The sequence below is a fragment of a genome, unplaced genomic scaffold (assembly GCF_019419815.1).
Source record: "Pyrus x bretschneideri cultivar Hongxiangsu unplaced genomic scaffold, Pyrus_bretschneideri_v1 Contig2, whole genome shotgun sequence".
In the NCBI taxonomy this organism is placed as follows: Eukaryota; Viridiplantae; Streptophyta; class Magnoliopsida; order Rosales; family Rosaceae; genus Pyrus; species Pyrus x bretschneideri.
Window position 1 is genome coordinate 6,635,956 of NW_025999501.1, and position 19,852 is coordinate 6,655,807.

The following is a 19,852-nucleotide window of genomic DNA, read 5'->3' on the forward strand; positions in this document are numbered from 1 at the left end:
TCCTTCCCTTTTCACGGGTCGCCGGAGTCGCTGTCAAATTTTACAATAGTGCCACTTTTGAACCGGTTTCTCATTTGTCTCTGACCTTTTCACTGCTCATCGTTCTTTCCGTGAGCATCAAATCGGCTGCCACGGAAACGTGACAATTTGGAATTGAATTGGAATATCATTCTTTGTTTTTTATTATAAAACTTCGATGGTACGAAGGGAATTTTATTAATAATGATAAAATGAGTTATATCTAATTATGAAATACATAAACTCAACCCATCATAATACAAGGAAATAAAAACACATGAAAATAGAGGTGGGAACATAAACCTTACTCTTCTAAAAACGAAAACAGTAATGATACAAAGGAAAAAGAAGGAACTTAAAACCTAACTCCTCTATAGTCAAACCTAAATGTCTAAACTTACAAAACAAATCGAGAATATTTGAATTTGTTAGAAATGTCAATGTCTAAACATCAAAAATCATCGATCTTCGTCAATGTCGAAACTTGGATAAGTCTGCATTCGTACAAAGTTGATGAGATTGGTATATTTGGTTGAAGGTTGTGAATCTCAAATTGGGATGTATAATATTCTGGTTGGAATGAATTCACATGATTTTATAAAGGATAAATCACCAAAATGGTTCTTGAGATTTGCATAACTCATCACTTTGGTCCCTGAAATTCCAAATCGATAAAAGTGGTCCATGAGATTGTCCATCATCTATCATTTTAGTCATTCTATTAAAAACTCCATTAAGTGTCCTGAAGCTCTTGGCCGAAAATTTGAGCAATTTTCAAAGCTTCGTAACTCAATCGTTTCTTAACCAAATTCGACCCATAATATATGGAAATGAAGATAGGAAGTGTAGAATAAGATTAAATCATTTCAAAGCCTAATGGTTGCCGGAGATGGCCGAAAAACAGCCTCAAAGTTGACTAGTCTGAGCAAAAACTGGAAAACTCGCTGGAAACTAGGTCAACTTTAAACGTTCATAACTTCTTCAATACTCAACGAAATCAAGTGATTTAAAAACGACAATCATATTTCTCGACGAGACAAAGAGAATGATACCTTTTTAGACTGCTAGATCGCCGTGGTTTGGCCGGAAAACGGCTTAAAAGTGGCTAACTCGAGACCGAGACAGCCACTTTCAAGCTGTTTTCTGGCCAAACCACAACAAGTTAGCCATCGAAAAAGGTACCATTATCTTTATCTCGTCGAGAAGTATGATTTTCGTTTTTGAATCACTTGATTTCGTTGAGTATTAAAGACGTTATAAAGGTTTAAGTTTACCTAGTTTCCGATGAGTTTTTTAGTTTTCGCTCGGACCAGTCAACTTTGAGGCTATTTTCCGGCCATCTCTGGCAACCATTGGGCTTCGAAATAGGTATAATCTTATTCTAAACTTTCCTATCTTCATTTTGATATATTATGGGTCAAATTTGGTTAAGAAACGATTGAGTTACGAAGCTTTGAAAATTGCCCAAACTTTCGGCCAAGAGCTTCAGGACACTTAACGGAGTTTTTAATAGAAGGACCAAAATGATGGATGGTGAACAATCTCAGGGATCACTTTTATCTATTTGGAATCTCAATGACCAAAGTGATGAGTTATGCAAATCTCAAGGACCATTTTGGCGATTTACCCTTTTATAAATTTTCATCCACTAGGTGTTATTAGGTTTTCTTGGTTAATTTTCAGAGATCTATTTAGATGTTGGAATGAACCTAGCAGTGATCATCACCTACACACCAATATGAAACACAATTAGTTTTGCTCTTTAAATGTGAATATATAAAAGCTCGTTTTGATGTGCCTTCAAAATAATTGAAAGCGCTTCAGAAAAAATGTTTCTAGGTTTTAGAAGCACTTAAAGTGATTTCTGCATTCAAGTGCTTTTCCATAATTACGTTAGAAGTCCGATCATGAACTCGACAACTCCGCCACTCTGTTTTGAGGCAATGGGCGAACTTTAAGCGACTTCACTGGACAGACCATACTTGTTCTGCAAGACACGAGATATGATCCGGATATGGAATCAGCTAGATCTCGATATGCCTTGGAGTTCTTACAAACTATGAATTGGTATGCGCCATAAGTAATCACAACTCTGGGTGCAATATATACTTCTAGATATCATATAGGATTCTCCCAACTTAACAAGGATTCTATTCTAAAAAAGATATCTCTCCCGACTGTTATAAATACACTCATCTAGGGTTCGTCTCTGGCAACGTAATCTACACTCTAATTCTCTTGCCCACTACTTGAGTCTTATACTTGCTTACTAACTTGACCATCAGAGTACGTTTGGGCTTGCTCACAGTTGTTTTCTGTTTACAGGTTACTCAGATGGTGCAATATATACTTCTAGATATCATATAGGATTCTCCCAACTTAACAAGGATTCTATTCTAAAAAAAATCTCTCTCCCGACTGTTATAAATACACTCATCTAGGGTTCGTCTCTGGCAACGTAATCTACACTCTAATTCTCTTACCCACTACTTGAGTCTTATACTTGCTTACCAACTTGACCATCGAGTACGTTTGGGCCTACTCACAGTTGTTTTCTGTTTACAGGTTACTCAGATGGTGCAATATATACTTCTAGATATCATATAGGATTCTCCCAACTTAACAAGGATTCTATTCTAAAAACGATCGCTCTCCTGACTGTTATAAATACACTCATCTAGGGTTCGTCTCTGGCAACGTAATCTACACTCTAATTCTCTTGCCCACTACTTGAGTCTTATACTTGCTTACCAACTTGACCATCGAGTACGTTTGGGCCTACTCACAGTTGTTTTCTGTTTACAGGTTACTCAAATGGTATACTTCTAGATATCATATAGGATTCTCCCAACTTAACAAGGATTCTATTCTAAAAACGATCGCTCTCCTGACTGTTATAAATACACTCATCTAGGGTTCGTCTCTGGCAACATAATCTACACTCTAATTCTCTTGCCCGCTACTTGAGTCTTATAGTTGCTTACTAACTTGACCATTAGAGTACGTTTGGGCTTGCTCACTTGTGCATCTCCACCACTTGCTGCAGTGCGCGAATTTGGTTCCGACAGAGAAGAGATTTTATTACATGATCATGATAAGAGAAACTTGTCGGAGAAGACATTTTGGCAGAATTGTTGATATGCTTGATGAGATGAGGCAAGCGGGTTGTGAACCAGACGTCAAAACTTACAATTATCTACTTGGTAGCTTATGCAAGAACTATAAGTTTACCGAAGCTACAAAACCATATGAACAACTGCCAGAAAGGAATTGTCAACCTGATGGCATAACCTTTGAAATATTGATTTAGCTGTTAAATACAGTTGCTCTAGCACTTCAGTTTACAGCTTGCTCGCAAGATATTGTAAACTCAAGCTAAAATGGGGGCTCTTTTGCCATGACAATATGAAAGACTGGTCGCAATTTGGGAAGGGAAACATGTCCATAATTCGTGTCATGCGGCGCAAACATATCTTCAAATGCGTTACATAGAGCCACTAATTTTACACTAAGACTTACTTCTCCAGAAGCTTAAAAGGCACTCGCAGTTTCTGTTCCTTTTTCTTTTATTTACACACTTTCTTTAAATTACAAATCAACTAATCTAATTTCGGGATCTCATCTGACGTCAGCCTCCAAAATATTTATTAGACATAGACATTATATTCTTATCCAGTAACAGTTTCAGGTGCATATTATGATATGAGGCTAATGTATCAGACATTTCAGAAGGGCTTACATCAACCTCTCGAGCCGCTCATTCGGGTTTCTTGCACTGGTTCTCGCCCGTTCTTGCACTCTTTTGCATTATCAATGTGATGACACATTTGTCATCCTGCTGCGTGCACCCAACTGATTTCGTAGAGGACGTTAATCACCACTGCTTTGGAGATTATTGTCCCGGCTCAGCATCTTGAGTCTACACAGTAACTCGAACTGTACCTTGGTTCCTTCAAGTATGTGGGAGAGTCCCAGACCTTGATTCTGCAATCTGAAATTGATGACGGTGTTTTCAAATTGGTTACTTTGCTAACTAACAATATGCGTGCCCACTATCTGGTTGGTTATTGGAAGAAACAAAAAGACTGAATAAATTCAATTTTACGGGAGCAAAACTATTCGAGTATTATCAATTCCGAGACACGAATAAGTTGTAAAATAGAAAACTGTGATTGAGAAACAACCTTATGCACAAGTTTTACATTCTTCCGAGTACTGGATGCCACGCTTGCGGCAGATTTTGAATATCTTCTGCGTGCAGCGTTACTTTCCTCATCTCCCTGCACATTATACAACATTCCCATGAGATTTACATGGTACTGAAATTTAGAAAAATAGAGAAAAGAAAAGCACATTCACTAACAACTATCAACTTCAAAACCAAATATAATAAGATCTTGGCTTGTTTCATAATATTCACAGGGAGCTGCTGTGCAGGAAGACTTTTTTGCAGTAAATAATGATTCCCCATTTAAAAGTTCTTAAACATTACAATAGGATGTGGCGTCTAGCTATTCGTCTAGTTAAGGTCCATCGTAGTAACAAGTTAAACACGCTTAAAAAGGAAAAAAATTATATTACTCATTTGTTATATTTTCATGCAAGGTTATCATGAATACATCGATAATTCAACTATCTAAACTCGTAAACTTGGGAAGCATCACGGATAACATTTAACCAGAACTGTATGTCAATTGAGAAGTTCCAAAATCCTGATATCCAAGTCTATGGTTTCACCACACATTGACAAAACAACTTCATAATTCATGGTAAAGAAAGATAGGGCTAAAGTCAATTGGCTTTTAGCTTTTTAGGGGAACAACATTATATGAATGTTCACAGAAAACAAGAACATCTTCAAAATAATGAAAGAAATGTTCACAGAAAAAACTAGAAGAACATATTCCAAAAAGTTAGACAAGAAAAGCTGAAAGTAATATGGGGCACTCTCAAGTTACTCATCCCAGTGACAGAGCATGTACAACTTTCAAGAGCAGCAAATGGTTCATGCATAAACTAACCACATCCATTATATGATTACCTTTTTCTGCTTTCTTTCTTTTCCACAATTCTTGCGATCATAGTCAGCACCAAAATTTTGGTTCAATTTATTTTTGGTAGGTTTGTTTGTGAACCTGTAATTATTAACAGTGCAACTATTTCATTTTCAAACCTTTGAGCATCAATAAAAACACATGAACGAATAAATGTGAGAAACTAGAGGAAGCAATGGGTCGACAAATAACAACATAACATGCATTACATTGATTTTGGTCCCTGGTTCTCAGATAGGCCAACCTTCGGTCGCATTTGTTGATTGCCCAAATCTAAAGGCTTTCTAGAAACTCCAATACAGCTGCTGAAAATTAACAAATTTACAAGTCAAATTAATGAATGAGAGAGAGAGAGAGAGAGAGAGAGAGAGTGAAAAATATAGATACAGAAGAATAAATGTGAAATACTAGAGGAAGCAATATGTAACATGCATTACATTGATTTTGGTCTCTGGTTTTCAGATAGGCCAACCTTTGGTCGCATCTGCTCACTACCCAAGTCTAAAGGCTTTCTAGAAACTCCAGTACAGCTCCTGAAATGGCCAACTAGTCAAATGAGAGAGAGAGAGAGAGAGAGAGAGAGAGAGAGAGAAACCATACCGTTTCTCTATAGCCATGTTCTTCAAACCACCAGGAATGGATTTCTGTTCTGATGGACTCTGCACAAAAAGAATAAAAGCGAAAAAAAAAAAATTATCAGCATAAGAGCTGCTTGATATTATAATTCTGAATGAAACCCAGATGGCCAACCTGGACAGATCGTGAACGAACTGGTGGATTTGTTCGTAATGTATCAGCCAAATTTTTGCCATTCGAATTTTCCTTTTTTGGATGACTTCTACCACTAGGAGAAAATGACACCAATCTACTTCTTGTTGATGCAAGGTGAACAGTGGCACTGGAGCATACTTCAGTGAGCTGTTTACGTATGGAAACATGGTTGAAATTATTATCAGTGGCTGAGCTACGAGTGTTACGCTTGCTAGGAAGAAGATTGTTATCTCTTTTGGCAGTGGAATGATGAGGCAGACGTGGTTTTGACTCCTCTGATGCCTTAACATCATCTCTGGGTCTAGTAACTTTGCTGTCCAACTTTGGTTTGTTCCATGGTAAAGCAGCATTACCCTAGGAAAAAAACAAACCAAAATTACCCCTCAGAAGCATAACAAGAATTCAAAGAAAAAGTCTGCACTCAAGAAAGCTAATTCAGAGGTCAATACATAGGATACTTGGCACAAGTAAAAATGTACACCACGATTTAACAGGTCAATGAACCTTGAATCCTGTCTTTCTTCTTTCCAGAAGATAAAATGACTATGAGACTGTTAATAACCCTGTCGTAGTACCTGTCTAATTCTAATATGTTTTGTGTATGCCCCTTTTTTTGTGCCCAGATGACGCTTTGACTGTGGAGACCAATTGACATTTAACACTCCACTAAAAGATCCACATTCAAAACTAAACATTTTAAGATAGATGTAATCTGTGTTCCTTGGCCTAGTTGACAAAGATTGGGTTGTTCTAGAAATGAGATATGTATATCAGAGACCAGATAATACCTTAGACTTTAATACAGGAGATGCATGTTTCTTTGGCTTGTTAGCGTCATTCTTGACAGAGTCAGAGACAGGGCTGTCAGGCTGGGAAGATTTCAAGCTCCTAGTGACCGATGGAGTGGGTGATAAGGAAGCCCCAATTCTATCATGTTCCGGTTCAATTGATAGAGTCTTACTGGTTTCTTCCGTCACAATAACCTTGTTAGTACTGTCATTACAGTCACTCAAGTTTAGTTGTACTGGTTTATCCGCTACGCTTCCCAAGTTAGCGACTGTCTCATTTCCTGACTTTGTCACTTGAGATAAGTCATCACAATTGTCATTTTCGGACTGCGAGGCATTGATCTTCCCATCCGGGCAAAGATCAGGTTCAGTGGTTTCTTGATGCTCCGCCTGCAGTACCTTGAGGGCTCTAATTTTTTTGTAATATTCTTCAAAGTAAGCCTTCTTTTGAGCAACCAATCCATTGGACTTGTATTTTTCGAGCTCCTCCTGACATCTGTTGTGCCGAAAGACAGAACGTTTTTCCCACGCAAGTGTTTCTACAGAAAATCTTCCAAAGGATATTGAACCATGATCCAAAATTTGAGAGATAGATACATCCTGATTTTATATGAAAACAACAAAATCATATTAAATCCCACAAATCACATCTACAACACATAATCTAAAACTCCAACATCTACAAAACATAATTAAAATAGGGAAAAAAAATGTCATAAGAAATCTTAAGCAACAAGTCAAACAATTCACGTACTAAATTCAGATTTCCAATTTCTCAGTAGCCAACCAGAGAATTCAAGTTCAACAAGATCAACGTTAGAGTTTACAATTCATGCACTAAACTTAAATTTCAATTTCTCAGCAACCAAACAGAAAATTCGGGAAGTGAAAGTATATAGAATTAGTACCTGGGAGTGTTGACGGTCTGAAGGTATACCAGACTGATGAAATTCAGTATCAGTCGCCATTTCCGAACTCCAATTTCTCTCCACAGTCTACAGTCAGTTACTATTCCTGGAACTAAATCACATTCTCCGGTACCAAACTCCTACAAAACCAGAAAAAGAGCAAAGTTACTATTCCTGTAAATAAATCACATCTTCCTTCACTTTCCCTCATTTTCTCAGCAACCAAACAGAAATAATCAATAACCGTTATCACTTACCAACAACTCAGGCAGAGATGTTCTCCAGATCTGAGATTTAGCGAAACGACTCCGAGCCAAGAAAACGCACCGTTTTGAGAGTTGAGTGCCTTGCTTGCGGAGTTGTGGCAGTGAGAGAAGTTAAGCAGAAGGAAGAAGAAAAATGGTTACTACGTGTCCAAATAGAAACAGACAGAAAGGAACTACCTTCCCTTTGTCTGACGTGGCTTCTCTGCGGTGCGGCACAGCGGCTTTTGCTGCATCTGGTGCTAAACCCGCCACGTGTGCTCCCAGACGAGTTTTTTCCGTTGTTTTACGACCTCGTTTTGTCCTTAATTACAGAGAAGCCACGGTGGGTTTTAGTTGTGCGATCTGGATTGGGGAGTTTGATCAAGTGTCGATATGCTCAGTCGTAGAGGGAATTTAATTGGTACAGTATAGCTTTATTTAGAGATCGGTGTGGACCCATGTGAGCCACGTGGATGGAGTTTAAGTTAGTAGAACATGGGGATACCATGAGGGCCACGTGATATGAGTATGGGTCCTCAATGAGGAACCAGGATCCTCTCCGGATCCATTTCCTAGGAATCCTGCAATCTTATCTATTTTATATCGTACGGTCAGTTTTCCTTATGTAGTATTCATATTTGAATTTCAAAGTTTAAATAATTTCTGACCGCGTGATAGATGATGAACGGACATGATTGTGGGATCCCTAGAGATGGATCCGGAGAGGATCTGGTTCCTCAATGAGATAGGAGGACAATGATGTATTATATGGTAAATTGCACTTTACCACCTCAGTTTAGGATCGATTTCAATTCCTTACAATATCTTTAAAACATTTTACTTTCATACCTCAAGTACTATTTTATTTCAATATAATACATCCGTTACATTTTCCATCTATTGATCCGTTAAGAGTTAACATGACTGCTACATTTGTGGCAGGCGGCTACCAAATGTGTGCCACGAGGCAAAAAAAAAAAAAAAACACAAACTGAAACCCACCTCCCCGCAAACCCCTACCCTAGCAAACAACCCCCCCCCCCCCCCCCCGACCCACCTCCCTCTCCTCCACTCTCTTCACCTTCCCTCTCATCCAAAAATACAACCCATCCCACCCCACCCCCACCTTCCCCGAGCCCTTTCTCCTCTTCACCCCCACCCATCTTTCCTCTCCCCATTCTCCTTCGCAGCCTTCACTGTCCCCACTAAACCATCTTGTCTTTTTTACATTCAATCTCCTCATCTAAACTACAAGGGTAAAGTACAAAAAACTAACTCAATTATTGGCGTTACGACACTTTCATACCTCATCTTACAAAATTGACAATGTCATTCATCATCTTACGAATTTGTGTCAACATCATACCTTCCGTTAGCTTGGCCGTTTATTTCTCAGTTAAATGTTGATGTGTCTTGATCTGGGACCCATTTTTATTAAAAAATTATTAAAAACTAAAAAATATCATTTAATATTTTTTAAATATTAAAATAATAAAAAAAAGTTATTTGAAAAAAAAAAAAAAAAAAACCAACATCACAACATCAGTCGTCCCCTTCCTCCCTTCTCTCTCTTCTTCCCATCTTCATCTTCTTCCCCCTTTCTGCAATTGCAACCCAGAAAAAGAGAAGAGGGAAAAAAAAACAATCAATTTGTTTTCCCCGTTCCCCACCCCCTCTTCTCCCCGCACCCACTCTCCGCACCCAACCTCTCCACCTTTGGACCCACCCTTTGCACCCAACCACGCACCCATTACCTGCAACCCATAAAACAAAAAAAAAAAAAAAAAACCCAGATCCGAATGAACTGGGTTTTGTTTTTTTGTTTTTTTCTTTCTTCCTTCTCTCTTCTTCTTCTTGTTTTTCTTTTGCGCAGGGTGGGTGGGTATTTGGGGTGGGGTGGGGGGGACAAGAGTTTCCCTTCTTCTTCTTCTTCTTCCTCCTTCGGGTTAGGTTGGGGTTGGTATTTTTTTTTTTTTTTCGTTTCCTTCTCTCTTCTTCTTCTTGTTTTTCTTTTGCAGGTGGGTTTTTTTTTTGGGGAGGGGGGGGGGAGGACGAGAGTTTCTCAATTTTTTTTTTTTTGGTTCCTTCTTCTTCTTTCTTCTTCTTCTTCTTCTTCCTCCTTCGGGTTGGGTTGGGGTTGGTTTTTTTTTTTTTCCTTCTTCTTCCTCCTTCTTCTTTATGGGTTGCAGGGGGTTGGGTTTGTGGTGGGGGAAGAGGGGACGAACTGGGTTTGGTTTGGGGTTTTTTTTTTTTTTTTTTTTTTTTTTTTTCTGTCTTCCTCTTCTTCTTCCTGGATTGCAGGAAGATGGTGAAGAAAGAGAGGGACGAAAAGGAGAGGTTTATTTTTAATTTTTTTATGTATTTTTATTATTTTAATATTTGAATAATATTAAATGATTTTTTTTGTTTTTAATAATATTTTATTAATTTTTTTAATAAAAAATGTGTCTCGGATCAAGCCACGTCATCATTTAACTAAGAAATAAACGGCCAAGTTAACGGAAGGTATGACATTGACACAAAATCGTAAGATGAGGTATGACATTGTCAATTTTAAAAGATGAGGTATGAAAGTGTCGTAACGTCAATAGTTAAGGTAATTTTTTTGTACTTTACCCAAACTACAATCTCTTACATGTGTCTTACTTTCTTTCTTCCAATTCTCAATAACCGAGTCATTAAACCGGGAAGGAAGTACCTGAACTCGGCCCCGCGACGTCCTCACCAGTGGCGACAGCTAAACCTCCGTCTTCGCTGTGGCGGCTGACTCCCTGTTCTTCGATTTCGACTCATCCTCGGGGGAGCAGGAGACTTCGGGGATAATACCGGCGGGGCCAATCGAATCGAGCAAGCCGTGGAGGTTGACGGGGACAATAACGGCGGCGACCTCGCCGAGCAGATTGAGAGGGTAATACCCATTAATCTTCCTCTTCTTCCTGCCCGAGCTATCGTCGAGCAGATTGAGAAGGTAAGACCCATTAACCTTGACGGGGACAATATTTGTAAATATATACTGAAGTAAAACAGAACATACGATCAAAGCACTGAGGTAAATTTGGGCATCGAAGTTGCAAGATCAAAGTACAGACCTCTCTTCTATTTTAGCGTTGTGGTCGCACCAAGGGTTTATGAACAACCAAAGGATTATTGAAAACGGGCTTCCGTCTGAGGTAGTGGTGGATATTTCCCAATATTATTTTCTTTGCTGATTTGGGTTGATATTATCAATGTGATTTGCTTTTAAATGTTGACTATGAATTTTGTGTTTGCCTGGATATGTTCGAAAATATATGCATTTGAGAATCTTGGAGAATCACAAATATTGTAGGTACTGAATTTTGTCAACTATCTTTTAATTCGGATTAATGCTAGGATATTCATGCTTTGTAGAATTAATTAGTGCTAAGAGTGATTAATAAGTATTTAACCCAACAAAAAACTTTGCTTTTGGTGCAAATGCATGTGTTTCCTTCTAAGAGTATACAACTATAGATAGATCTCAAAGACAAACGGACAGATAGGCTCTGAATTAACCAAGATACATACATCTAATACATGCAATAGATATATAAAAATGGTACCCCACACATATATATATCAAGAAAAGTGTGTGTGTGTGTGTATTGTAAGAAATGTGAAATTATACATAGGTAAGTTAATTATTAAGAAAATTCAGGACGAATAGTTTTACCAGAAGCAGAGGTTGTATTTGGAGTAGTCGTGGTCTTTTGATAGCCATGGAAACCTCCTGATCGTTCCATTGTATTTTCCTGCCTGAGAAGACACGAGCGATTTGGTTGATTGCATAGGATTTGTGCATATTAAAACTGCACATGTATAATCTCTTTTTATATTACCTTCAACTAATGAAAAATGATGGTTATCTTCATTAGTTCGAGGAGATAGCAACTGTTTGTCGTTGATTCAACATGACATTGGTTTCTCCTCAACTAATGGCTGCCTTTTTTGTTTTTTATTTTATTTTATTTTTATACTTTTATGTTTGTCTTTTTTTGTTAATAAATTTATATTACCTTCAACTAATGTAAAATGGTACTTATCTTTGTTAATTCAAGAAGGTAACAACTGTTTGCCATTCATTCAAGCTAACATTAGTATAGATTGTAGTAAACTGATAGTAAAGCGAAGTTTGAAAAATATAAATTTTTTCAGGATATGCAAAAACTACGAAAAATATAAAATAAAAAAAATTTATTCAAATTCTTGGTGGAACAAATTGTGTTTTGCTGTGGAATCACCAATCTATATGTTTTTAGTTTTTTTTTATAATGCTTGAATTATGCTTTATAACTTTTCATAGGGTTTTTCTGCACTGAATTGGATAAATGGTTGATGGATTTGGTGCCATATTTATTAAAAAATGAAAAACGGGGGCAGGGGAGCAGAACACAATTATATATAGCATTGCTTAATTTTCTTTCAAATCAAAGATGTGCCAACGGTGTTGAGAACAATGGCTAATTTAAGTTGATTGATTGATAGTTTTGCAGAAAGACTGACTTGGTAAGACGCTGAAGCTGAGCCAAATATGAACCCAGCTGGAAAACTGCTCCTGTTCAGGAAAGCAGTGTCATAACGAATTGGCATGCCGGCAGTAGCTTTATTATGCTTTTCAAATTTATCATTGGTGTAAAATTTTTAAGCTTTAAAATTATCTTTATCAGGCCTGATTTAGGCTATAAATTCAGAGGCTTTTCAATAGCCCAGTTTGCAACATGGAATTCAGAGGCTTTTCATTTTTCGCTTTGATTAACGTTTGTGCCTGCCTTCTCAGTACAAAACTGGGTTACATATCATTTTACACCATATTCTCATATTTTTTTTATGCATTTTTACGTCCAGTAGTTTTGACACCCGTAGCAACACGTGGGCACCATTGCTAGTTTTCGGGCTAAAAGGAAGTCCTTGAACTAAAAGGAAGTCCTTTCGAGTTTGGACGTTGGACCGTGGGTCGAGAAGAGAAGGCTAAATTTGAAAAGCTTTGTAGAGCGGCTGATTGAAAAGCACGGGAAAGAAGACGACGGCCGTCGCCATGTCGTCGTAGAACCGCAATCGTTGTCGACTTGAATCATGTTGCTCCATAAATCAGGGCCCCCAAAACCTGAGTGTCCTCTTTCCATTCAACTTTTCGACCCTCTGGCTTCCAGTGGTCAAGTAAAAGAACCTAGTATGTTGCCTCAACCCGCACCTACTCCACAGCAGTGCTCTCAACTTTGCCATCCCAACTATGCTCTCGACAATGTTGCCTATACAAAACTTGTCCAACACGCTACCAAAACTGGGTCTTCACTCCATGGAAAACTTGCCCACGCCCACATCATCAAAACCTCCTTTAAGCCCTGTATGTTTTTTCTCAACAATCTTCTCACCATGTATTCCAGGCTCGGAGAATTCGACAGTGCACGCCACCTGTTCGATAGAATGCCTAAGCGGAATCTCATTTCGTACAACTCCTTGATTTCTGGATATAACGAGGTGGGTCTGTTTGATAAGGCAATGGGTGTTTTTAACGAAGCAAGAATGGCTGGTTTAAAACTTGATAGGTTTACTTATGCCGGTGCTTTGAGTGTGTGTGGTCAAATCGGTGATTTTGAGCTGGGTAAGCTGGTTCATGGATTGATAGTCGTCAACGGGTTGGGCCCAGAAGTTGTTCTCACCAATTCTCTTATTGATATGTACTCTAAGTGTGGCCGAGTTGATCATGCTAGGAATTTGTTTCAGAGTTCATATAACTTGGACCATGTCTCATGGAATTCCTTGATTGCTTGCTATGCTCGAATTGGTGCTAACGAGGAAACATTGACCACTCTAGTGAAAATGCATCAGTGTGGGTTGAGCTTGAATACCTATACACTAGGGAGTGCCCTCAAGGCGTGTGGCAAAATTCTTGACAATTCAGGACTATTTGGGAAAATACTTCATGGGTACAATGTCAAACTGGGGTTGGACTTGGATGTTGCAGTAGGAACGGCATTGCTTGATATGTATGCAAAGACTTGTGGCTTAGGCGAGGCGATACAAATATTCAAATTCATGCCTTACCGCAATGTTGTTTTGTATAATGCCATGATTGCGGGGTTCCTCCAAATAGAGACCTTTTCTTATGGACATGCAAATGAAGTGTTTAATCTTCTATCAGAGATGCAAAGGCTAGGAATCAAGCCATCAACATTTACTTTCTCAATCATATTGAGAGCTTGTAAATCGGTTGAAGCTCTTGAGTACGGGAAACAAGTTCACACTCAAGTCTACAAGAATGACCTACAGGGAGATGAATTCATTGGAAGTGGGCTTATTGATTTCTACTGTTCTTTGGGTTTATCCAATTATGCATTGAGATGCTTTAACTTAACTCCTAGGCCAGATATTGTCTCGTGGACATCCATGGTTGCAGGTTATATCCAAAATGGGGAAATTGAAAGTGCATTTGATTTATTTTATAGACTTTTGGAATCTGGAATGAAGCCTGATGAATTCATAATATCAAGCATGCTGGGTGCGTGTGCTGATTTGGCTGCAGCAAGATCTGGAGAGCAGATCCAAGGATATGCTGTAAAAGCTGGATTTGGGAAATTCACTGTAGTTCAAAATTCACAGATATGCATGTATGCAAAATCTGGAGATATTGATTCTGCTAATTTTTCCTTTACAGAGATAGAGAATCCTGATGTGGTTTCCTGGTCCGTGATGATATGTAGCAAAGCACAGCATGGATGTGCAAATGAAGCCTTGAATCTTTTTGAGTTGATGAAGATTTGTGGAATTGCACCCAACCACATCACTTTCCTTGGAGTTTTGACTGCATGCAGTCATGGAGGACTAGTAGAAGAAGGTTTACGGTAGGTTATAGAAACTGAAAATTTAAATTTCATTGCTTTTGTTTGATTTGAAATAAAAATCGTAAAGATAAGGAGACAAGATTAAATAACTCCATTTTCCTTCTCAAAGTTTCTGGGAAAAATATGTGAAATATGATACGAAGTATGTATATTTGTAAGAATTTCCTTACGTATTCTTCAAGGAACCAAATACAGTAACATAAACAATTTCCCTCCATTTTCCTTCTTCACACATCTCTTGTTCTTTCTTTTAGTTCAAATCTTTTTGAAAGTGAAACAAACTTCATCTTATGCTTCTCGCTCCTTGTTTTTGTTCACAATTCACCAATGGTTAATATTCTGCTCTTCAGTTTTTTCATTAAGTAATTTTCCTGAATTTGGGGCTTGGGAAAGTAAGAGGTGATAAGTTGCTGGGAACTGAAATTAACAATAGCGTAGGTAATCCATCTAAGAAGTCATGAAGGGAAGAAGGGGTGGAGCATTTAGATGTAATGAGGAAAATGTATTGTTTGTAGTGTTGAACTGCTGGGAATCAATTTATAATTGAATAGGAATCATTTGGAGAGGTATGCCATTTTGAAATTTATTTTGTTGTTTCTAGGTCATCATGTGACTTTGGAAGAGACTCTAAGAAAAGACTTACTTGGATCTAATGAAAAACGTGGCACAGAACCGAGCGGAATGGCTTTCTAGGATTCGCTAACCCCACTTAGCGGGAAAAGGCTTTGTTGTTGTTGTTGTTTTGTTTCTAGGTCATCATGTCAAACCTTTTCAATTGCAACCCAATATTTTGGTTTGTAAAAATGAACACTTGTGAATGCACTTTAAATGCTCACTTCCAGGGTGTGTTAATTTCTTGACTCTTCTTGTTCATGCAGATATTTTGAAACAATGAAGAAAGATTATGGCATGTCAACCAATGTAGAGCATTGTGCTTGCGTTGTTGATCTCCTAGGTCGTGCAGGAAGGCTAGCAGATGCTGAGAAGTTCATTTTCAACTCATCTTTTGAGGATAATCCAGTTATGTGGCGAGCCTTGTTGAGTGCTTGCAGGGTTTATAAGGACACTGTTGCTGCAAAACGTGTTGCAGAAAAGCTAATTGATCTTGAACCTCAAGCTGCTGCATCATATGTTCTTCTGTACAACATTTACAATGATGCTGGGATAGAGTTACCGGCCAAAAGAATTAGGGAACTGATGAAAAATCGAGGAGTTAAGAAGGAACCTGGTCTAAGTTGGATAGAGGTAGGAAACAAAGTTCATTCTTTTGTTAGTGGCGATCGGTCTCACCAAATGGTTCAATTAATTTATACTCGGTTGGAAGAAATGTTGCGTAAGATACAGAAAATAGATTGTATTGTCGTTAAGTTGATTACTTCTGAACCAGAACTTAAGGACAACAAAGTGAACTACCACAGTAAAAGTTAGCTGTGACTTTTGGAATTATCAACTTGCCACCATCAGCTCCAATTAGGGTGATGAAGAATTTGAGAGTCTGCTGTGATTGTCATACAACAATGAAGCTCTTCTCTGAGGTGGAAAAAAGAGAAATAATCCTAAGAGATCCTATTCGTTTTCATCATTTCAGAGATGGTGCTTGTTCTTGTAGAGATTATTGGTAGCTGCATTGTGTATGTAATATGTATTGAGAATTGAGATTATTACCTGGATACCTGGATAAATGCTCTCTTGTGGAAGTACAAGAGTCCTTCGGTCAAAACTCAAAGACAGAATAAATGGATCCTATTTGGAAGAAGGTACATGGGACGAAGCTAAAACAGATTTGGAAACATCGTATGGGAAACCAGTTTGGATTCATCGGTACACAAATATGTCAAAGGAGCCTGGTATATTTAGGTATAATTTACTGATCTCAATGATTTAAATTTAGTATAATGGAAAGTGCGACAAAGTTATTTGCCTTGGCTCAGTTTGTTTTGATAGAAAATAGTACACTAAAAGGTCCTGAGTAGACTTTTAACTTTATATTTATTTTAACATATCAACAAGTTCTTAGTTTTTCCAGGAAATATTTGTCTAGAAAAAAGTACGAGACTATATAATTTGTTCATTATGTTGAACTGAGACCATTACTAGACCACAATAAGACAAAACCGTGGAATAAGAAAATCCCTAAATACCCACCCCCAAAAGAAGCATATTTCCTTAAATCTTTACAGAAATGATTTTTTAGCTTTCCTTCATCTGTTATACGCTTTCATCTTGTTTCCTTTTCCAGCACTTTCATTTATTACTGGACATGCTAGGTAGAGAAGCAATTGATTGACTGCTTGGTAGAGAAGCATTTGACCTTGGAACAGTATCATCTGTGGCAGGTTTCTTCTCCTAAATGTGTCGGTTTTTGTTCTTCCTCGTTCAGATTACACAACTTTACTCAAAAGTCCTAAACTGGATATGGTGTTTTTCTTAAGATGCCAAATCAGTTGCAATTCCTCCTATGGGATTATGATTGTTAAAAGGAAGGTCCATATTGTTTATGATGGAGACGCTTGTTGGAGATTGATCTTCAGGCCAAGCAATTGACCTCAGAAACTTATCTATATTTCAGGTAACTTTTATTGGCTAAGATAGTTCTCTATTTACCTTGGACTTTTAACTGAAATCTTTTATCAGTATAAATCAGTGTAGCAAAGGGTTGGAAATTCACTTCTTTTATTAATTTTTTTTTATTTGTTGATTCTTAGAGTTCTATTATTATTAGGATCAACTACAGAAAAACCCCCCAAACTCTTGGATCGTTTCCAATGTACTGCTTCACATTTCAAACTTATTCCCGAAATAAAATAAAACCTACAAATTGATCCTTCCATTAACCAGCCTGTTAGTAAGTCTTTTTAGTGTCTGCGTGGACACTGTGAATCCCACGTTTTACGCTTATGTGGACTCTAAATCTGTGCCACTTGGAAAAAGATATTATAATATGCATAAGCCTTTGAAAAGAAAATGAACACCATGCATTAGAAGAGCAAAAGAAAATAACAATGAAAAGCAAAACAAGCAAAACAAACAAAACAAAATCTCTTTCTCGGATGCAAAATCAGCATGTAAGACTTGTAAGAACTCTGCTTTAAAAAAAAAAAAAAAAAAAGACCGGAACTCCTCAAAACATTGTCGAAGATTTTGGAGAGGATAACGAGATTATAAATAATTCCACATTCGACATGAAGGTAATAATCAGTACTTTAATCTAGTAAACAAGGCTTATGCTGGTTACGCAAGAGTATTGTACAACAACGATCAAATGTAGATACTACCACCACTTGTGTGAGTATCATGAATTCTACAAATGCACTCGGTCAAGCAAATAATCTTAGTCGTATGTTGAATATCCTTTTAGAAGGTTGTTTACTCTTAAATGAAATACAAACGTCATTTTCCAACTGAATTTGGTTGACAAATTAAATGCTGAAAATCTTGTTTAGTAATCCTATTCAATTATATACCATACTTACTCTTTTCCTGACCAATTATAGGTGATACCTATATCCTTGAAGATGCTACAGTTAAGAGCAATATTACGGTTGAGTTGACTCCTTGCAGCCACCGAAGTAATTCCCTATATAACCATCTCATGTGCAACTTCCGGAAGGTACCTGCTGCTTCTTTGTATTCCCAACCATGGCTAAAAATACGACTAAGCATGAATTGATTTCTCATGAACCAAGCAGGAGAGCAACCTTAAAAAAGAGGAAGGCTAGTTTCTTCAGAAAGCTGGATGAGATCACAACTTTATGCGGGGTTATTGCATGTGCTGTTATTTACAATACTTCTGATACCAAGGTGGATGTGTGACCTTCCCACAGGAAGCATTTTATGTACTCGAAAAATTCAAGAATTTACCTGAAGAAAGGCAAGGTAAGTTCATGGTGGATCAAGAATCCTTTCTTAAGAACAATATATCCAAGCTGAATAGACAATTGGAAAAAGAGAGATTTAAGAATCAAGAACTTGATGAGAAGCTGCTTTTGATTGAATACCTGGAACTGGAAGGTAAGAATTTTCTTGATCCTGGTCGTCTTGAAAGTTTGATCAGACTTGTCATCAATTGGATAAAAAAATTGATTTCACTACGAAGCGGATTGAGTTCTTCGAGGGTGTGGGGCGCAACCAAGTTGATGCGGGAGTTGGTTCTGAAGAGACGGTGGCTATTTTGGTGTCTGGAGGTGTAGTAATTCAACCAATTCAAAATAAACTTTGTAAGCATAGAGCATAGTGTTGATGATACAGGTAATCCTATAAACCTTTATCATTGTCCCAAATGTACTTTTACTTTCTTTTACCTGAATAAACGTAGTTTTCATCTTTCAGTTATGCTCATAGCAAAGGTGTTTTAGGTTAAGATAATTTTCGCTTTGATGTGTAATTTAAACAGGATTATGACTCTTTGAACGGCTTACAAGGGCAAATCACTCGTAAGATCACACAGTATGCCGCTGTTCATTCTGAAGCTTAGTTGCCTTCTATGGAAGAACTAACGGCTTCAAATGATCGAAGGCTAGTCCTTTCTTGTAGGCATATTTTAACAGTAGAAGGTTCACTGAGAAGGTACAGAATCTTTGATGTTTGCATTCTTTACACATAAGCCAATTTTTTGGTTCAGCAAAACAAGCATTCTTTTGGTCAATGACACATCTTAACATCTTTTATTTGCTTACTAAACGGGATCGATCCAAGAATGATTCTAAATGAGAGTAAGCCTTGACATTACGAACATGTTGCTCCTCTGTGAAATATGTTGAAACAGCCCATTTGCAAAAGTGAAACAGCCTATTTGCAAAAGTGAAGTAAGATTGCCTACAATAGACGTTACCCAACCCTCGCAATGCGGAGAGCCTTGTTAGTTTAGGGTGTTGATTCATTCACACTCAGTTTGTGTTAGTATCTGGACTAAGATGAAGGATCCGATATCCTCATCCAGGCGAAAATGAAAGCAAAAACACAGAAGATGTAGCCAGCGTTAATTCATGTGACTTCACATAAGAACAAGTGCAGCATTCTGACTCCATATCTATCATTATAGCTATGGAATAAGTATTGTATCGAAAGTTACCAAAAATATTAACTTTACAAACACAAAAAAGAACAGCATTAAAACACATAATTATCTGCGACAAGCAAAGAGATTCTCCGAATCCAAGTCCTTATCAACAGCATGAAGTGGGGAGGTGCTGGGCAAGATACACAAGA

General features: G+C 37.7%; 2 protein-coding genes and 1 long non-coding RNA gene across 3 annotated transcripts; 1 reads left to right on the forward strand and 2 right to left on the reverse strand.

Annotated features, from left to right (window-relative positions):
* Nucleotides 1-3,475: 3,475 nt before the first annotated feature.
* On the reverse strand, nucleotides 3,476-7,789 carry LOC103947952. The gene is made up of 9 exons (XM_009358937.2): nucleotides 7,540-7,789; nucleotides 6,632-7,231; nucleotides 5,823-6,197; nucleotides 5,673-5,731; nucleotides 5,510-5,605; nucleotides 5,282-5,377; nucleotides 5,060-5,153; nucleotides 4,203-4,298; nucleotides 3,476-4,009 (listed from the first exon to the last, which is right to left on the reverse strand). Exons 1-9 carry the CDS (start codon nucleotides 7,597-7,599, stop codon nucleotides 3,971-3,973), a joined length of 1,515 nt encoding a protein of 504 aa, XP_009357212.2. The 5' UTR covers nucleotides 7,600-7,789; the 3' UTR covers nucleotides 3,476-3,970.
* A 1,056-nt stretch (nucleotides 7,790-8,845) lies between these two features.
* Nucleotides 8,846-10,924, reverse strand: LOC125476636. Its single transcript, XR_007257944.1, has 2 exons — nucleotides 10,401-10,924; nucleotides 8,846-9,027 (listed from the first exon to the last, which is right to left on the reverse strand). It is a non-coding gene; the product is annotated as an uncharacterized LOC125476636 (long non-coding RNA).
* An 842-nt stretch (nucleotides 10,925-11,766) lies between these two features.
* LOC103947949 (pentatricopeptide repeat-containing protein At3g13880-like) lies at nucleotides 11,767-19,220 on the forward strand. Its single transcript, XM_048582893.1, is given in 7 exon segments — nucleotides 11,767-14,644; nucleotides 15,523-16,061; nucleotides 16,064-16,501; nucleotides 16,981-17,213; nucleotides 18,139-18,254; nucleotides 18,334-18,892; nucleotides 19,038-19,220. Coding segments are annotated over 3 exon segments (2,511 nt in total). The 5' UTR covers nucleotides 11,767-12,875; the 3' UTR covers nucleotides 16,267-16,501; nucleotides 16,981-17,213; nucleotides 18,139-18,254; nucleotides 18,334-18,892; nucleotides 19,038-19,220.
* The last annotated feature ends 632 nt before the right edge of the window (nucleotides 19,221-19,852 follow it).